Source organism: Genypterus blacodes, unplaced genomic scaffold (assembly GCF_046128005.1).
Source record: "Genypterus blacodes isolate CSIRO-AG114 ecotype Tasmania unplaced genomic scaffold, CSIRO-AGI_Gbla_v1 ptg000033l_1, whole genome shotgun sequence".
In the NCBI taxonomy this organism is placed as follows: domain Eukaryota; kingdom Metazoa; phylum Chordata; class Actinopteri; order Ophidiiformes; family Ophidiidae; genus Genypterus; species Genypterus blacodes.
Window position 1 is genome coordinate 1,912,022 of NW_027466846.1, and position 16,701 is coordinate 1,928,722.

The 16,701-nt window shown below is 42.4% G+C and overlaps 1 protein-coding gene and 4 non-coding genes across 6 annotated transcripts; 4 read left to right on the top strand and 1 right to left on the bottom strand.

The window, feature by feature from the left end:
* The first annotated feature begins 400 nt into the window (after positions 1 to 400).
* trnal-uag (transfer RNA leucine (anticodon UAG)) lies at positions 401 to 482 on the top strand. The gene has a single exon. It is a non-coding gene; the product is annotated as a tRNA-Leu (tRNA).
* Positions 483 to 939: 457 nt separating this feature from the next.
* Positions 940 to 1,021, top strand: trnal-aag (transfer RNA leucine (anticodon AAG)). Its single transcript has one exon. It is a non-coding gene; the product is annotated as a tRNA-Leu (tRNA).
* Positions 1,022 to 1,822: 801 nt separating this feature from the next.
* On the top strand, positions 1,823 to 1,904 carry trnal-uag (transfer RNA leucine (anticodon UAG)). The gene has a single exon. It is a non-coding gene; the product is annotated as a tRNA-Leu (tRNA).
* Positions 1,905 to 2,358: 454 nt separating this feature from the next.
* Positions 2,359 to 2,440, top strand: trnal-aag (transfer RNA leucine (anticodon AAG)). Its single transcript has one exon. It is a non-coding gene; the product is annotated as a tRNA-Leu (tRNA).
* Positions 2,441 to 3,329: 889 nt separating this feature from the next.
* On the bottom strand, positions 3,330 to 13,293 carry jade1 (jade family PHD finger 1). Of its 2 annotated transcripts, none has more exons than XM_076146679.1 (11): positions 13,178 to 13,293; positions 11,295 to 11,365; positions 10,460 to 10,530; positions 9,833 to 9,990; positions 8,447 to 8,631; positions 7,579 to 7,790; positions 7,104 to 7,271; positions 6,617 to 6,733; positions 5,901 to 6,506; positions 5,672 to 5,789; positions 3,330 to 5,270 (listed from the first exon to the last, which is right to left on the bottom strand). In XM_076146679.1, the coding sequence occupies exons 1-11, from the start codon at positions 13,264 to 13,266 to the stop codon at positions 4,168 to 4,170; spliced, it is 2,898 nt and encodes a 965-aa protein (XP_076002794.1). In that variant the 5' UTR covers positions 13,267 to 13,293; the 3' UTR covers positions 3,330 to 4,167. The 2 variants fall into 2 exon arrangements, with proteins under 2 accessions (XP_076002794.1, XP_076002795.1); XM_076146680.1 differs by lacking the exon at positions 13,178 to 13,293 and adding an exon at positions 12,937 to 13,141.
* Positions 13,294 to 16,701: the final 3,408 nt, after the last annotated feature.

Sequence of the window (16,701 nt, forward strand, 5' to 3'; positions counted from 1 at the left end):
GTCATCTCCTTTTTTTTTCAACGTGGGAGACCATGATTTCCATTGTGGAATGCAAGAACATTGGCTCCTCTTAACCTGTCTTCACACGGAACACCTGAAGAAACTCCATCCATCCTCCTCATGCCATTTTGCAGCAATATGTGCATGAAAGCTGACTGCTATTTGTACGCGCTGAATGTAGCCTCCAGTCTCTCTGGAGGTATTATTTCAAATCCCACCACTGCCATGTCAAAATTTTTGGTCCTATCCTCGAGCTTCTTATGTGATACGTAGCCAGCTGCGTGCTCAAAAGCAAGTGACAAAGACATCCAAAGTGTACTTTATCTTGATTTGTGATCTTTTAATTTTGTTGTGGGTTCCAAACATCAGTGGTCTAAGCAGAAGAAACACATCTGCGTGTGGTAGTGTGGCCGAGCGGTCCAAGGCGCTGGATTTAGGCTCCAGTCTCTGTGGAGGCGTGGGTTCAAATCCCACCACTGCCAAACATACCTTACTTCCCAAGCTGAAGACATTTTGTTGCAACAACAGAGCCATCATTGTTGCTGGACTTTAGAATGGAATGCAGTACTGAAGTTCTAAAGCATTCTTTTTTAACCCTTGAACATCACCAGATTTTGAAGGGTGTGACCCTGCTCACCTTACACAAAACATTGACCAAACAGCAGAGTGCCTCAGTGAAAGCGTGCTGGGCCCATCACCCAACGGACGACAGACCGAAACCACCCTCTGCTTAGCGCACTTTTAAAACGTCTGACAACCACGTTTTCCATTTTTGAATAGAGATTACATCGGCTTGACTGAACCTATCTTCAAACAAAACCCCAGCCATCCAACTCCATGTTCAATTTTTGAACATTGTTTGCATCTCACTTGGCCGCGGTTTGTATCGGTGAGGGATCTGATTGAGCCACGTCTGTAGCACAAATCCAAGCGGGAGGATGTAGTGTGGCCGAGCAGTCTAAGGCGCTGGATTAAGGCTCCAGTCTCTTCGGAGGCGTGGGTTCAAATCCCACCACTGCCATTTCCATCTTCTCCATCCATCCATGAGGTTTGATGTGATTGTCATGATGAACTGGCGTTCCAAAGGCCATTAGGTCATTCAAACACCACCACTACCACACATACCTTAGCTCGTAAGCTGAAGCTATCTTGTTGCAACTACATTGTTGCCAGACTTCAAGATGCACTGGACTACTTGATGTAAGACATTGAATTTGCAATGGCCTTATCGAACATTGTCAAAATCGACCTAAGACATTTGGTTCATTTCTAGGTCATCCTTTTTCACTCCTGCAATGTCGTCAGTCGGGGCCCACGCTGCTCTCAGTCCACACAACCTTTCACAACAAGCAGAGTGGCGCAGCGGAAGCGTGCTGGGCCCATAACTCAGAGGTCGATGGATCGAAACCATCCTCTGCTAAGTCATCTCCCTTTTTTTTTCAACCTGGGAGACCATGTTTTCCATTGTGGAATACGAGAACATTGGCTCCTCTTAACCTGTCTTCACACGGAACACCTGAAGAAACTCCATCCATCCTCCTCATGCCATTTTGCAGCAATATGTGCATGAAAGCTGACTGCGGTTTGTACGCGCTGAATGTAGCCTCCAGTCTCTCTGGAGGTATTATTTCAAATCCCACCACTGCCATGTCAAAATTTTTGGTCCTATCCTCGAGCTTCTTATGTGATACGTAGCCAGCTGCGTGCTCAAAAGCAAGTGACAAAGACATCCAAAGTGTACTTTATCTTGATTTGTGATCTTTTAATTTTGTTGTGGGTTCCAAACATCAGTGGTCTAAGCAGAAGAAACACATCTGCGTGTGGTAGTGTGGCCGAGCGGTCCAAGGCGCTGGATTTAGGCTCCAGTCTCTGTGGAGGCGTGGGTTCAAATCCCACCACTGCCAAACATACCTTACTTCCCAAGCTGAAGACATTTTGTTGCAACAACAGAGCCATCATTGTTGCTGGACTTTAGAATGGAATGCAGTACTGAAGTTCTAAAGCATTCTTTTTTAACCCTTGAACATCACCAGATTTTGAAGGGTGTGACCCTGCTCACCTTACACAAAACATTGACCAAACAGCAGAGTGCCTCAGTGAAAGCGTGCTGGGCCCATCACCCAACGGACGACGGACCGAAACCACCCTATGCTTAGCGCACTTTTAAAACGTCTGACAACCACGTTTCTCATTTTTGAATAGAGATTACATCGGCTTGACTGAACCTATCTTCAAACAAAACCCCAGCCATCCAACTCCATGTTCAATTTTTGAACATTGTTTGCATCTCACTTGGCCGCTGTTTATATCGGTGAGGGATCTGATTGAGCCACGTCTGTAGCACAAACCCAAGGGGGAGGTAGTGTGGCCGAGCGGTCTAAGGCGCTGGATTAAGGCTCCAGTCTCTTCGGAGGCGGGGGTTCAAATCCCACCACTGCCATTTCCATCTTCTTAAATGGGGCTCCATCCATCCATGAGGTTTGATGTGATTGTCATGATGAACTGGCGTTCCAAAGGCCATTAGGTCATTCAAACACCACCACTACCACACATACCTTAGCTCGTAAGCTGAAGCTATGTTGTTGCCAGACTTCAAGATGCACTGGACTACTTGATGTAAGACATTGAATTTGCAATGGCCTTATCGAACATTGTCAGAATCGCCCTAAGACATTTGGTTCATTTCTAGGTCATTCTTTTTCACTCCTGCAATGTCGTCAGTCGGGGCCCACGCTGCTCTCAGTCCACACAACCTTTCACAACAAGCAGAGTGGCGCAGCGGAATCGGCTGGGCCCATAACCCAGAGGTCGATGGATCAAAACCATCCTCTGCTAAGTCATCTCCTTTTTTTTTCAACGTGGGAGACCATGATTTCCATTGTGGAATACGAGAACATTGGCTCCTCTTAACCTGTCTTCACACGGAACACCTGAAGAAACTCCATCCATCCTCCTCATGTCATTTTGCAGCAATATGTGCATGAAAGCTGACTGCTATTTGTACGCGCTGAATGTAGCCTCCAGTCTCTCTGGAGGTATTATTTCAAATCCCACCACTGCCATGTCAAAATTTGTGGTCCTATCCTCGAGCTTCTTATGTGATACGTAGCCAGCTGCGTGCTCAAAAGCAAGTGACAAAGACATCCAAAGTGTACTTTATCTTGATTTGTGCGCTTTCAATTTTGTTGTGATTCCCAAACTTAGTTCCCTTTTCTGGTTGGAGGTGTAACTCTGGACACAACTGTTCTACTTAAGTACCCCTTGCAAGTTTGGGCATATAACCATGCAACATTCTGATTCAGAGGCAACTGTATTTCAAGCAGAATGGATTGAAGAGTATTGTCTGAAGTCCTCCAGAGATTTATTCCTCTTTAAGACATGACAAAACAAGATTATTTTTGCATAACAGTAGTAGAGCAGCGGCCAAGGGTACAAAATGCCTTTTCAGTGTAAAAATAATTCTACTTGTACTTCACACCTGTGCCATCCTCTATTAGTGCAAATACTTCAAATAACAGTTAGGCACATGACGGATACAATATTGTAGTTTAGTTACACTTAAGTGCTAAATGACAACTACAAAATCAGTCTGAATTCCTTTTGTTAATAATGTATTAACAATTGTAGCTGGATGAGGTTTGGATATACACTGAAAAAAGGATGACGGATGTTAATAACTGTAAAGGCTGAGCAGTTTGACTTTGTGGTTTTTGTAATTGTATTGATACAACTAGTGTTATTGCATTGAAAGGATGAGGGACATTTTATGTGTTTTCAGCTTTTCAACTAAGTGCAATCAACTCATGGACGAGTGTAATACTATGTCAAAATCAACTTACATTGTAAGCTTATGGTCCCAAGCAACAATTACATCGTCTCCCTAAATGATGCTTTCACTTGTAAATAGCTGAATAAGAATTAAGTGGCAACTTGACATCGTTTTACTTGAAGAAAAAATAAAACTAGCTCAAGGTAAAAAGTAAAACATTTTTTTGCCAATTTTACATATGTTACAAATAAAAAATAAATATCAATTCTGTTGTAATCTGGGCATTTCAATAATTTCTTGGGAAAAATAAAGATACAAAGAGAGCAAGCATCATCATTTCCTGACTAACACAGTGCAGCTTATTTGTAAGTGTTGCTCCTGCTCATGCCAGAGCACCATCAAGAGGCCAGTACGCCTCGGCGAATAATGTCGGACCCATAGCGCCGGCTGAGGGATGAGTCACCCCTCAGTGGGTGAGAGTGGCATCGTTTCAAACGGGGCTCCACCTCACCATCACTTGAGTTGGTCTCAGCGTCATAAACATCGTTCTCTAGCCCGGAACGGAGCCGCATCCGGGGATGCGACGGCTCTGGTGTGTTGGTCAGAGGCCTGAGGAGTGGTTTGCGTTGCTCGACAATCTCCTGATCCCTCGATGGAGGTCGCTCGCTTCGCCTGGGGATCTTGAACTTCCCCCAGCTTTTAAGATGTCCACCTACAGGTTTGTTAGACGTCCGGGAGCCGTTTGCTGAGGCACTGTGGGCTTTCTTCAGCCAACCATTAGCTTTGGGGGCTGTGTCTAGGACCACATTGGTTTTGTTGAGCTTAGTGTTGGTCACAGATTCCAGAGAAACAGGACCTCTTCTGTTTGTTACTTCATCGATGAAGTAGTTATCGGTTTCTGAGTTTCTTATATCGACCAGCCTGATGGATACAGTTTTCTCCAGATGCTTTGACCCAAACCTATTTTTCACCTGGCTGGGAAAGGCTTCATTCACCTCATTCTTCCTTTTTCTCCTTCTGTCTTCTTGCTCATGTGCGTTTTCTCCTTTCTGTCTGGCCAGTGCTGTGTCCACCCTCCCCGCCTCATCTTCCAGCCATAAGACCTCCCTCCTGGAGCCTTTCCTGATCTCATGCTTGTGTGGCTTGAGAGGAATCGTTTCCTGACCATCCTCTAGTTTATGAAGCATTGAGTGGTTAATCTCCTGGCTGTCCTCTGTCTTTTGATTTTTGTTGTCACTGGACATGTCAGCAGGTACAGACTCTTTGACTTTGGTGCCTGCACTGTCTTTATGTTCAAGCACTTTGTCGACCATGTCCGTTTTATGAGTGTGAGGAGAGTCAGGAAGGCTTCTTCTTTCTCTGCTTCCCCTCGACTCCTGTTTTGAAGACCCTCTCTTGGCTTTAGGTCCAGATTGACTCCAAAGGGAACAAGACTGAGAGCCCTGTGTGGATAACCAACTCGTCGAAAAAAGTTTTTCCAAATCTTTTGCTGAAGGATCACCTACAGCAGAAAGAACAGATATATATATTTGTTTAATTCAACTGAAGTACTTCATTGCATTTAGGGATGTTAAATGGCACGTACATAAATATTTTTGATGTTAAATCACAGAAATGTGCCCTGGTTGGACCTGATCAACTTGTAATATATGCTTGTGGTTCCAGCATATGCACACATGAATGTGACTGTCCTTTTAATATAACGATAGAATTAGAATTAGTGCTTACAAGCTTATTAAATACACAACACAACTACATCATGTTTTATAACCTACAGAAGTGCATGGAAGCCACAGTAAAATGTGCCAGGAACTGGGATAACAGCCTTCTTGATCAAATCCATACATTAAGCAGTTAAAATGTTATGTTCCAACACTAACTGAATCTCCTCTGTGCACTCACCGGTAAGCAGTTCATGATCAAGCAGTCGGACTTGGTGCTGGAAAATCTGCTCCTGGACTCTCCACAGCGAACGCTTCATCTTCTCCCTCCGAGTCACCATATAGGTCAGGTTACGAACCTGAAGAACAGCAGGTCAAGACAATAAACAAGGATGACAAGAATAAATTGGCTTCAAACTTCAAAACTCTCTGCATTTTTGAATTGCAGGGAGGTGGGAATGACGACCTACCCTCTCCAGGTCCTGGCGGAGATGTGTGAAGAGTTGCAGCCTTCGCAGCAGCACCTCCTGCTCACGGCGTGCCAGGCTCTCCTCCTCGTCTTTCTTAGGAGTGAGGAGAGGTTGGTTGAAGTTGGCTTTCCGTTTAAGTTTCCAGTACTGGTAGAGGAAGTCCACCGTCTCTGACAGCAGCTTCAGGTGATTTGCTACTTCCTCCACATCCACAAACTGATAGAAGCACTCCTCCATCTCCTGCACCTTCAATTTGCGGAGGTTGACCCTTTTCTCTTCCTGCTGGCGGCAGCTGATCCCCTCCGCCTCGCTGGGAGTTCTCTTGGCAAGTTGGGGAACAACAGAGCAAGGAGACAAAGACAAAGAAGCATCATCTTCTCCTCTGACCCTGCCCCTTCTCTTGCCCTTCTTGTCTCTGGGACATTCTTTCTCTTCCTCGCCTTCCGAGTCTCGCCCCCGGGACTCGTCCCCTTCCATCCCGGTGTGTTTGGGACAGTAGGACTTGAATTTGACTTCATCCTCGTCTGTAAGGATGGTGTTCATTTCAAGGCTGGCAGTGAGGCCACACGTCACATGGAAGGCAGTCCGGCAGTTTTTTGCTGAGCACTGTAGCAGAAACCACAAAGTATAGTATCATTTATAGCACTGTTTCTAACAGACACGGGTTGTAGGGGGTTTATTTTGGGTGCAGCAGCCACACTTGGTCAGCACTTTACCTGAATACAGGCTCCAGTCTTCTCCTTGCACAGGCAGCAGATCAGAGCCCATCTGTTGCTGGGAATGTGGGATACATTGGTGATTGGTTCCATCTTCTCTGGATTCCCAATGCTCACCTACACAGGAGGTAACACAAAATAGCACACCTTCTAAGCACTTATGATGATAGACAGAAAGAAATGCCATATGGCAAGTTCTACCCACAGCTTGTAAAATGTTCAATACTGGAGGTTTCAAAGGAATAAAACCCCATACTCTTAACGGTCAGAATAAACATCAAAAGGAATTATAAGATATCTGACTATTTTTTCTGTGATAACTTCCTTTATGTTGAAACAATCAAGATTATTCTGCTGCACAAAGAGTGATGCTATGTACAGATAGAATCTGAAAAACAAAAGATGACATTTTTAATCAAAATTTCCCTCCAGCTCAAAAAGAACCAAATACTAAAATGAAGATATTTGTATATGTTACTGTCTTTACCTCTGGAATCCACAAGGCACAACTGACATGGACCCACTTGGTTCCACTTCGGGTGGGCTTCATGGCTCCACCCTTTTTTGGACACAATTGACACTTTGGCAGGATGCCAAGTGCACAGATCCGGCACAACCAGCTGCCCTTTGGGACTTTCTGAATGCCGTAACACGCCTGTAAGCAAGGAATACAGGCAGACAGCTGAGTAAAAAGCAAACAGCGAGCAGAAATCAATTCAGCACAGCCGCTGAGATAAAGGGGCGAAACTGCGTGTATGTCTGTGTGTGTATCAGATAATAGCCATAGCAACAGATGATGTGAACAGGTGGATTCATTTTCATTTTTCGCCTATCAAGCTGTCACAACACCATAAAACTGCAAACAAGCAAATGTGTTATCCCTTCCAGAGTATCACAAAGACAAGACAGAAGTCAGACATCTTATGGTCTGGAAAACAAAATAATGTTTGTTGACCTCTGACCTGGTGAACGCAGATGTTGCACTTGTCGCAGAAGACCATCTCATTGTTGTCCTCGCCGTCAGGCGACTGGCATACGTCACACACGACATCCTCATCATACTCAATGCCCAGCCCTTCCTCCGTCTCCATAGCGTGGGTCATGTTGTCGTGGCACTGGTGCTCAAACTCCTCCATCACTCGCTCCATGGTTATTTCATCTAACATAGGCATGGCTGGACATGACAAGAAACTGTTTACTGATGTCTTTGAACACTTATCAGCAGTTTATAGGAGTGGAGTTTTCTGATTCTTTAAAAAACATGTAGTTTAAAGCCAAAGCCATGTATTGTTTTGTTAAGCTGAAATCCTTGTCAGAACACTCGAAACACATTGTCTATTTGGTGTGTGAGTCAGCCATCCAAATTGAAGGCAAAGAAACTGCCAAGAACAAACTGACGATTCACAGTATGTGTAGACTAAACAAACATGTGGTCAGAGATACCCAGGCAGCTGGAAATTAATAAGAAAAACCTGCTGAAAAACATTAAATTAGACAAACTTTGTGAACCTAAAGGAGTGGAGGCAGTGAAGCTCATTGGGTTTTAAAGATAAACAGGTTAAGACATCCGAAATTATTTAGGTGGTGCTCAGTCACACTGATTTTTGCTGCCTCTGCTTTTACAGTCATGACTGATAAGAAAAGTTAATGTGATACTGATGCTTTCATTTTGTTCAGGGGAAGCTGGCTGAGTACCCCGTTGTGTTTAAGTGAAGCTTCAAGCTTCACAGAATGTCTGATGTATATGAATGCTGACCAGACAGTTTCAACTCCATCTAAGACTCATTTGAAAAATGTAATGCAAAGCTAATTTATTTCTTTTCTACTCACCCATATCAGCAAACTCCTTGTTGGTGATCTGCAGCCAGGCTACATCTTCCTCATTCAGGTCGTAGCGACACATCCCCTCTGCCAGTGTCTGGATGTCCACGTAGCCCAGCGCCTCCGAGCCCGATGTCCTTATGAATTTTTTGGGCTTGACGAACATAACCTCCTTCCCCTTTTCTGCCAGCACCCTGCACAACAGAGAGACCAAAGATGTTTCATTTTACTACAATACGATCACAATAAGTCACATTTCATTTAAGCTCTAGAAATATTCAGTCAGGGGTTGGCCTCTTAGACTGGTTATCGTCCTGTTATGAAGAACTGAAGCTTCACATCATTTCCAAAATTCGATTTCACATCATTTCCAGATTTGCTTTCTGACCCTTAATCAGACCCACAACCCTCTTATCAGAGCCATAAACTGTTTCTTTAAATATTGAGGACCAGATGTCCAAAGGCTTTTGCAATGGTTTGGGGTGCAGAATTGACACCTTCTGGAAAAACATTTGTGTGATGTCTCAAACAGGCCTGGAAGCTCATTGCGTGTCAGCTCTGTAAGTCATCACAAGGACTAGCACTTCTACAGTTCTATTTTATCCGAATACAGTAAATACATACTGTATTAGCAGTTGCTGACATTGTAACAACAACAATCTGCATTTTGTCGCACACTGTCCCTTGTGCTGAATACACTGTTATGCCGCACAAGCACATCAATTTCCTGAAAAATATTCAACCTACTAAACAGGAGTTTTGGGACTTCTTCCAATTGTATTGGAGCCAGAGATTGTACTCCCATACTGCTAGTCCTCCCTTCGCTCAGCAAACCCATTTAAATAAATCGAAAACACATATTCCATGATTGCGGAAGTATGCAACACACCGAATCACAAATGTTGTAGCAAACCTGCCTCTAATTCAGGACAGTTTCATCTTTAAGAACAGCAACATCTACTGAATAATAAACATATTTCTTATTTCTTCAGTAGTGATTCCCGTTGCATGGATTTTCTAAGAAATAGGACACCCAAATTTGACTTTTAGGAGTTGAAGTTGAATCGAGTACTAATAAGTGCTAAGTATTGTGTACTTCATTGATTAGCATTTGGATTTCAATATCACTAAATTTAGGTCTTCATTTAATTTTCTGCGCTCCCTGTTGGACAGATTCCACGGTTCAACAGCGGTTTTGAAACTCTCATTCACTCGCCAAATGCGCTTAGTAGGTGGGCGCATTCGCGGATTGTGTATTTAGCTGCAACCTTAGTAAATTTAACATTCATTTCACAGTACACACATACATACACTGCACACATACAACACTCTCATGTGGCCATACTTTGGGCAGCGTGTCTCATGTACAAACATGGCCCTAAGTGGTCACCTTACCGGGCAACAGGCTGCGGGATGGACTGAGGACTGGCAGGAACCTGGACACCTTTCTCCCACTCCTGCCTCCATGGGTCAGCAAGGACGTAGTAATCCTCGGGATTCAGCTGGTACGAGTCATGAACTTTCATAGCAGTGATTAGGTCTGTCCTGAATACCTGCAGCAAAGTCAGACAAAAAAAATAAAAATAAACTCACAATGACAATATTTAACTGAGCGAGAGAAACTGCTGCACTGCTTTTTGTCTGTACAGAAGGAATCTGTCAGAGAAAGTGCTAAGCTTCTTTTTTGTTTTTTCCAAAAATAACACTAGTACACACAATTCTAATGAGGTGTGATTTGTTCTTGATTGCTGTGTGTGTATAGGACTCCAATGAAGCCCATGCCAATCAGAATCCTAGGCTAGTCATTGTTAGTTATCCTGGTGTTGCTTTCATTGGTTGAATCAAAAGCAGTGTGAAGCGGCCAAAAAGGACAATGTTTGCAAACCAGCTGTGAGTATTACACTATCTAGGAGTTTGTCCAGAAGACTCATTTGGCAGATGTGAAATTGTTAAAAGAGGTCAATCACTGTCTATGCACTCCCTGCTACATCCTCATAAATACTTTAGCAAGCATATATGTACCTCAGAGGCCTTCTTTCCTGAGCCTCTCCTGTGCTTTGATTTTGAATGCTGGGACCAGCAGGTGGAATTACCTGGAGGAGAGAAGACATGTGAGAAATCACATCATTTCTGTTTGCTTTTAATTAACAGCCTCACATCTAAACAGACCACACTCTTCACAGCAGGGTTCATTCCAAATTCTTCTTCTGAATGCAAGAAAAATAACAAGAAAGATAGAGGACAATGGGGATGCAGTGTTTCAGTGCAGGGACAATGAGATTAGAGAGCTAATAATATAATCTAAGTATTTGGAGTGATAATACAATTTGTAAAATCTTTTTTGTAATATGTAGTTGAATGACATATCTTAGGAACTTGTTAGGAACCTAGGAAGTATTTTCGGAGCAACAGGTCTTTGTTTTTCCAAAATACGGGCCACCGGCCTACAGAGCTTTCGGAACTCAAGATCGGAGGTGATGCTGTTAAATATGAGAGTATTGTTTGTGCTATCCATAAGTGACATGAAGGTATGCTTTTGTGCATGTGTGTCACTTCAGGAGTGTGATCTGTTAAGACTGGTATCTGGTATACAGTAGTACATTCTGCTAAAGAAAAGCCAAAAAGAATATTTGGAGATATTCTTTTCAAAGCCAGGTACCCTGACTTTTTACAGACTGTCATACATTATTCATTCAAATTTAACTCACTAAATATTTTCATGTATACATTCAAAATGATCAGATTTAGTGCTTTGTACTTAAACGTGTGAAACTGAGGATGGTGGTGGGTTTGTGCTGACCTCATTCAGGTCTATATTTGGGCCTGGATGAGTCAGCAGGGACAACATTTTACTTACTTCCATTGTCAGAGTCGTCACTGCTGCTGGGGTGCCTGCTTCTCTTCATCTTTGCCTCCGACATAGCAGCACTTCACAAACGAGACGGGAAATAAAAGTTCAATTAAAATCAAATTAAACACATTTTCACTCTTGGAAATAAGATAAGGAATATGACCCCTGTTAAACATGACAGTATGGCATCTTGTTAAGAATAAAGGATGCGTCTTAAACACCTCTGACACACTTGTTGAGTGAATTAAATGGGAACAATCTAAGAGGACACAAAGATTAAAATATCTGAGTCGGCGAATGTCTTACTTAATTAATCTACACACAAATGTGTCTAAACTTTAACCTATTTAACCTATTCAACCTATAACAAATTAAATAACCCTCAATAACCAGTTGCAGCACTTAATTTTAGTTTTATAAATATACACAATCTGCCCTCTTACACTGGGAATTGTGTTGTATTTTACCTCTGACGGTGTCATTGGCTGATATCTAAAAGGACAACAATCTAGTTACTGACCCTAATGGAATAAAAGCAATTTAGTTAAGTTAATTCATAGCAGCTGAACATAGTTAAACTTATGTAGGATGCCAAATGCGTAAAAAGATGAGTAATCGGATCAAATATGAAAGTATTGGCTACAATTTAAGACATAATGTATCAATCTCCAGACAGTGGGTAGAGAAGCAATCGTGTCTTCATCTATTATTATTTGGAGTATTTTTAAATCGTGTTCTTTTATTATAAGATAAGCACTGCAGTAGCGAACTTCACCCCTGGCAGAGATGACAGCACAGCAACATCACGTGTACACACAACACATTATGCAGCAGCGATGACAACAAATTGCCACATGCAGTATAAGGACATAACTACGCCTCGTCGTCGTAAACACTAACGACTTTAGACACTAGCGACAGGCGCAGATGTCCCGGAATATGCGTGGGGAAACTGCAACAAGAAGTTGGCTAGGCTGGTGATGCTAACAGTTAGCCACAGTTTGAGTGACGTTCACGTTCCTCCTTCAAGTAAACAACAGTAGCGCTAGGCTAAATAGTGGCTAACTTTTGCTAACTGGCCAAAACAGCTACTTTCTGAAGTTACCCCTCGTGAGATGCTCATACGACGCAACAGACGAGAGCTCACAATCTTCTCATACGTCTTCTTCCCGATAGCCATATACAATTTGTGGTCAAATTGATTTCTATCTGGCCAACATTAGCCACATAGCCAATCAGCCATAACCGTTATGCAATAAGCGGCCCACCCACACCCGGCGCTGCAAATGAGCATGTTGTTTATGATCAAGATTTGTTGTACAACCATTACAAATAACATTATTATTTTGACTAACGCGTAATTTCGGCAAACTGTCTGATTTTAGCAAACATTGTCCTCCCGTGCGTGTTTACTAACGTATCAGCTCGTAGCCTGTGTGTTTAACTTGGCTGGTGTTGGTGCTAAGCTAAGTCGACTAGCTCGTTAGCTACAGGCTAACACCTAGGTTAGATGTTTTGCTGACACAAAATCGATGCCCCTCATTAACAATCAGTAAAACTGTTATCCACCCAAGGTTAGTGGATAACAAATTGTCCACAATATCCACCCGGATTCAGGGTTAGTACACGCGTGAAAGCTTTCAATTACTGTTGTTGTGCTTTCCGTCTCGCTAACCAGCAGCACTGCATGACGGATTTACCAGCGGTCCACTGGCTCAGGTTAATCTTTGGCGCCATTTTAAATGACGATGTCGCGTTTTACTAGCGGACAGCTAAGTGCGAGCATAACTCAAATATAAACTCGCTAACTAGCCCGATAAGAACATACTGAAAGAGATGTACATGACTTAAATTAGAGAATAATTGGAAGTAGAAGGGACAGTACATACAGAGCTTGTCGGGCTGAAGCGAGCCGGTGTTTGAGTTTGATGTGTAGCGCAGTTGTTTCCGCGAGTTCCGCTCGACCCGCATTCCACATACACACACACACACACAAACACACGCACACACACGGAGGGAGGTTTCCCCGTACCGAGTGCATGTGCGCCTGTCCACCACTGGAGGGCAGCAAGGGATCCCGGTATGAGTTATAGAGAGTGTGTGCCGAACTAGACCATGAACAAGAATTTACATTACTCACAGAGACTTTTGCTGTTGTGTGTATGTTTAAGAAAATCCATCCAAAATCTGAAATAAACTACTCAAAAATGTAACGATAATTTTTCACTCAGTTGGCTGTTTCTGTTTCTGTGATGACCAACATACCAAAAACATCAACATTCACTCTTGTTGGGACAGATGTTTCCCTTACCAAGAAATGCCAAACATACAATATAAATACTATGTGTTCTTTTAAGCCATCAAAACTACTGATGTGTCCACATAGTGAATCCCACACAACATTGGGGGTGGGGGCAAAACGGGGCAGCAGCTGTCATATAGGAAACCAATAATTACTCAACATCAATAATTATAGACAAAACTGTTTCATTTATTTCATATCTTGAAAAACTACAACAGAGACAAAACAACCACAAGGGGCTGGCATGTTTACATATGCATACAATAGATCTGTGTGATTTGATGTAAAGAAGGATGAACACGCACGTTTTAAATTAAATCATAACTTTGGATTTTTTTCAAAACTGAGATATTCACAGTCTTTGTGACTTTGTCACCTGAATCTTCTGCTGTTTTAAACTTTACCGGATATGTGTTTTTGGTATGTGTTGGTATGACTGGTTGCTCCTTTTGATGGTTAGAAGACTACCAAGACAACATTTTCCCCTCACCTCACTAATCATTTAGTCTTTAGACTATGTGATGTGTGTGTGGCCTTGTCTGCCTTGTCTTTATCTATCTAGTGTATAAAACCACTATGCAGCCTCTCGCTTGCCTCTTGGAGACGTCTGGATTGTGTGTGGATAGTAAAATGCACTATAACAAAGAATTCAGAGGTCCAAATTAAATTAAATTAAATTAAATTAAATTAAATTAAATTAAATTAAATTAAATTAAATTAAATTAAATTAAATTAAATTGAAAAATAAAAAATGTAAACAAATCAGCACAATTAAACAAAATTAGAAGAAAGAAAAGAAATCCTTAAAGAGATGCAAACCTCAAAGAGAGGAAAAAAAGAAAAGCCATCAAAGGCAGATTGGAAAGCATGTGCATGTTGGTTACAAGAAGCATATACTTCAGGGACAGAAAATGCAAGGCATGGACAGGTATACTAACGTCTATGTCTCAGTGTCTCAAACTAGAGCCTGTACTGGATCTGGACTCGGCTCCGCCAGAACACAGCCTGCACCTACACAACCAAGCGCTTCAGACACCTAACAGCTATTCTCTCCAGACCTCAGCAGCAGCATGGGAGAATCCGATGTGGCTGGATCTAGCTCAGCAACCGAACCTTCATCATGCTCCATCCCAAGGACACATCCGACACATGAGTCTGGCCGCATATACAAGGCTGAGACATCATCGGACCAGAAATCATTGACATGGTGAAATCTGACTCTGTCACATGGGACTGTGTTGACATCTGTGTTGAAAGATATCTGAATGACAAGAAGGAGAGGAGTGAACCGACAACTGACAGGCTGTAGAGTGGTCATGATCGAGGTCTTGATCGTGGTCATGATCATGGTCATGATTGTGGTCTCAGACACGGATGTCAAGGAGGAGGCAGAGAAAGGTCAGAGACTTGTTTCAAGTGCGACACAATGGATATTGGGCAAGAGATTGTCCTCTGAGAGTGGAACCCAACAGGCTGCTTGATGAGCAGAGGACAGTTGAGGATTCATCTGGTTTTAACAACAGAGACAAGAGGTCAACCTACACTTCAAACACGTGAGAACACCTACATTTTTTACCTTTTTTATTATTCAATAACTTCAACAAGTTGCATGATATTATAGAGAAACTATTTTTTTTGGGTCAGTTATTGAATCACGGTCCCTAAAGCGGCACCCGGCGAGGTGGGGCGGGTGTAAACTCGCCCCTTCCTTCAGCTGCCTCAATGGGGTAAACCCTGGTCAGTTTTGTTGCCGAAAAGTTTTTTTAATTCGGTGTATAAGACAAACATTTTTACAATTGGAGAATGTAAAAATCGCTTACAACAATGAGTGAAAATGAAAATGTTAAAGCAAAAATTACCTTTGTTAATAACCTTTTCCATGGATTTTTTGTCAAAGCCACAGGGGGTCACTGGAGATGGGCAGAAGAGCCGCATGTGGCTCTGGAGCCGCAGGTTGCGGACCCCTGAGATAGAGCAATGTAATCTCCCCAGCCAGCAGACTGATCATTTTTTATTTATGCTTTAGAAGTGTTTGGCTTGTGAGTTATTGATTCAGGTAGTGCGAATGTTTTAACATATTGCCAACTAGAAATAGCAGAAGAGAGAACGAGCAGCTCTGGAGGAATGTATTAGATTTTTGCTCTGCATTATATCCAGAATTGTTTAATATATAGACAAAATGAGTTACTTACTCTTTGGATCGCCTCACCAAGTATTGATGCTCAGAACTTGGTACAGAGGATCTGATCAACAGAAACAGGTCTGGCCTGATGTCACTGCTGAGAACTGCAGGTCCACTCAGGGTTTGTTGCAGCTGCAGCTCAGGCAACCCTGAACACAGCACTGTATTATGTTTTTAGTGGCTATTAGCCATTAGCAAATTCACCCCCAAGGCCTATTCTCCCCTCACTTTCCTATAACATACTCTAATGTCTGTTTGTGTGTCAAGGAAAGTCTAGCAGGTACTAACTATACGCTTGATCAGAAAGGAAAGTTTAAAGACTTAAGTTTCAAGCTCTTAAACGTAGAGAGGGTGATCCAATCTGGAAGATGCTTCCACAAGAGAGGAGCTTGATAACTGAAGGCTCTGCCTCCCGTTCTACTTTTGGAGATACTAGGAACCACAAGTAAGTAAGCCACCCAAATCTACAACACAATCAACTCCTCCACTGATCTGTTTATATATTCTGAAGAGTGATCGTTTCTCCAGTATATAGTATCACTAAATATCCACATACAGGATCAGACACTCCAGCTACAGAACTCAAGACATCAAGTGCACTAAATGAAAGCAGAAGTGGTTGACCAATGTGGAAACTAGAAACTCTTTGGGTTGAGCAACACTTTTGACCCTTTTCCGGCTCTCCTGTAGGAGTGGACTGGACTTCCGTATTCAACTAGTCCAGAATAAGTCAGTAAGGTATGATATGATATGATATGATATGATATGATATGATATGATATGATATGATATGATATGATATGATATGATATGATATGATATTATATTATATTATATTATATTATATTGTATTATATTATATAATATCGCCCCCTTTGCTTTTTTGAACTCATGTCATCTTTGTAGAAGATGCCTTGGGTTATGCTGTG

Excerpts from the sequence above, each read along its gene's own strand:
- jade1 (XM_076146679.1), bottom strand. The coding sequence starts at position 13,266 with ATGTGGAATGCGGGTCGAGCGGAACTCGCGGAAACAACTGCGCTACAC. Across the intron at positions 6,507-6,616 it reads AGACTGGAGCCTGTATTCAG|TGCTCAGCAAAAAACTGCCG; the intron begins GTAAAGTGCTGA and ends TTTCTGCTACAG. Across the intron at positions 5,271-5,671 it reads TGATCATGAACTGCTTACCG|GTGATCCTTCAGCAAAAGAT; the intron begins GTGAGTGCACAG and ends TTTCTGCTGTAG.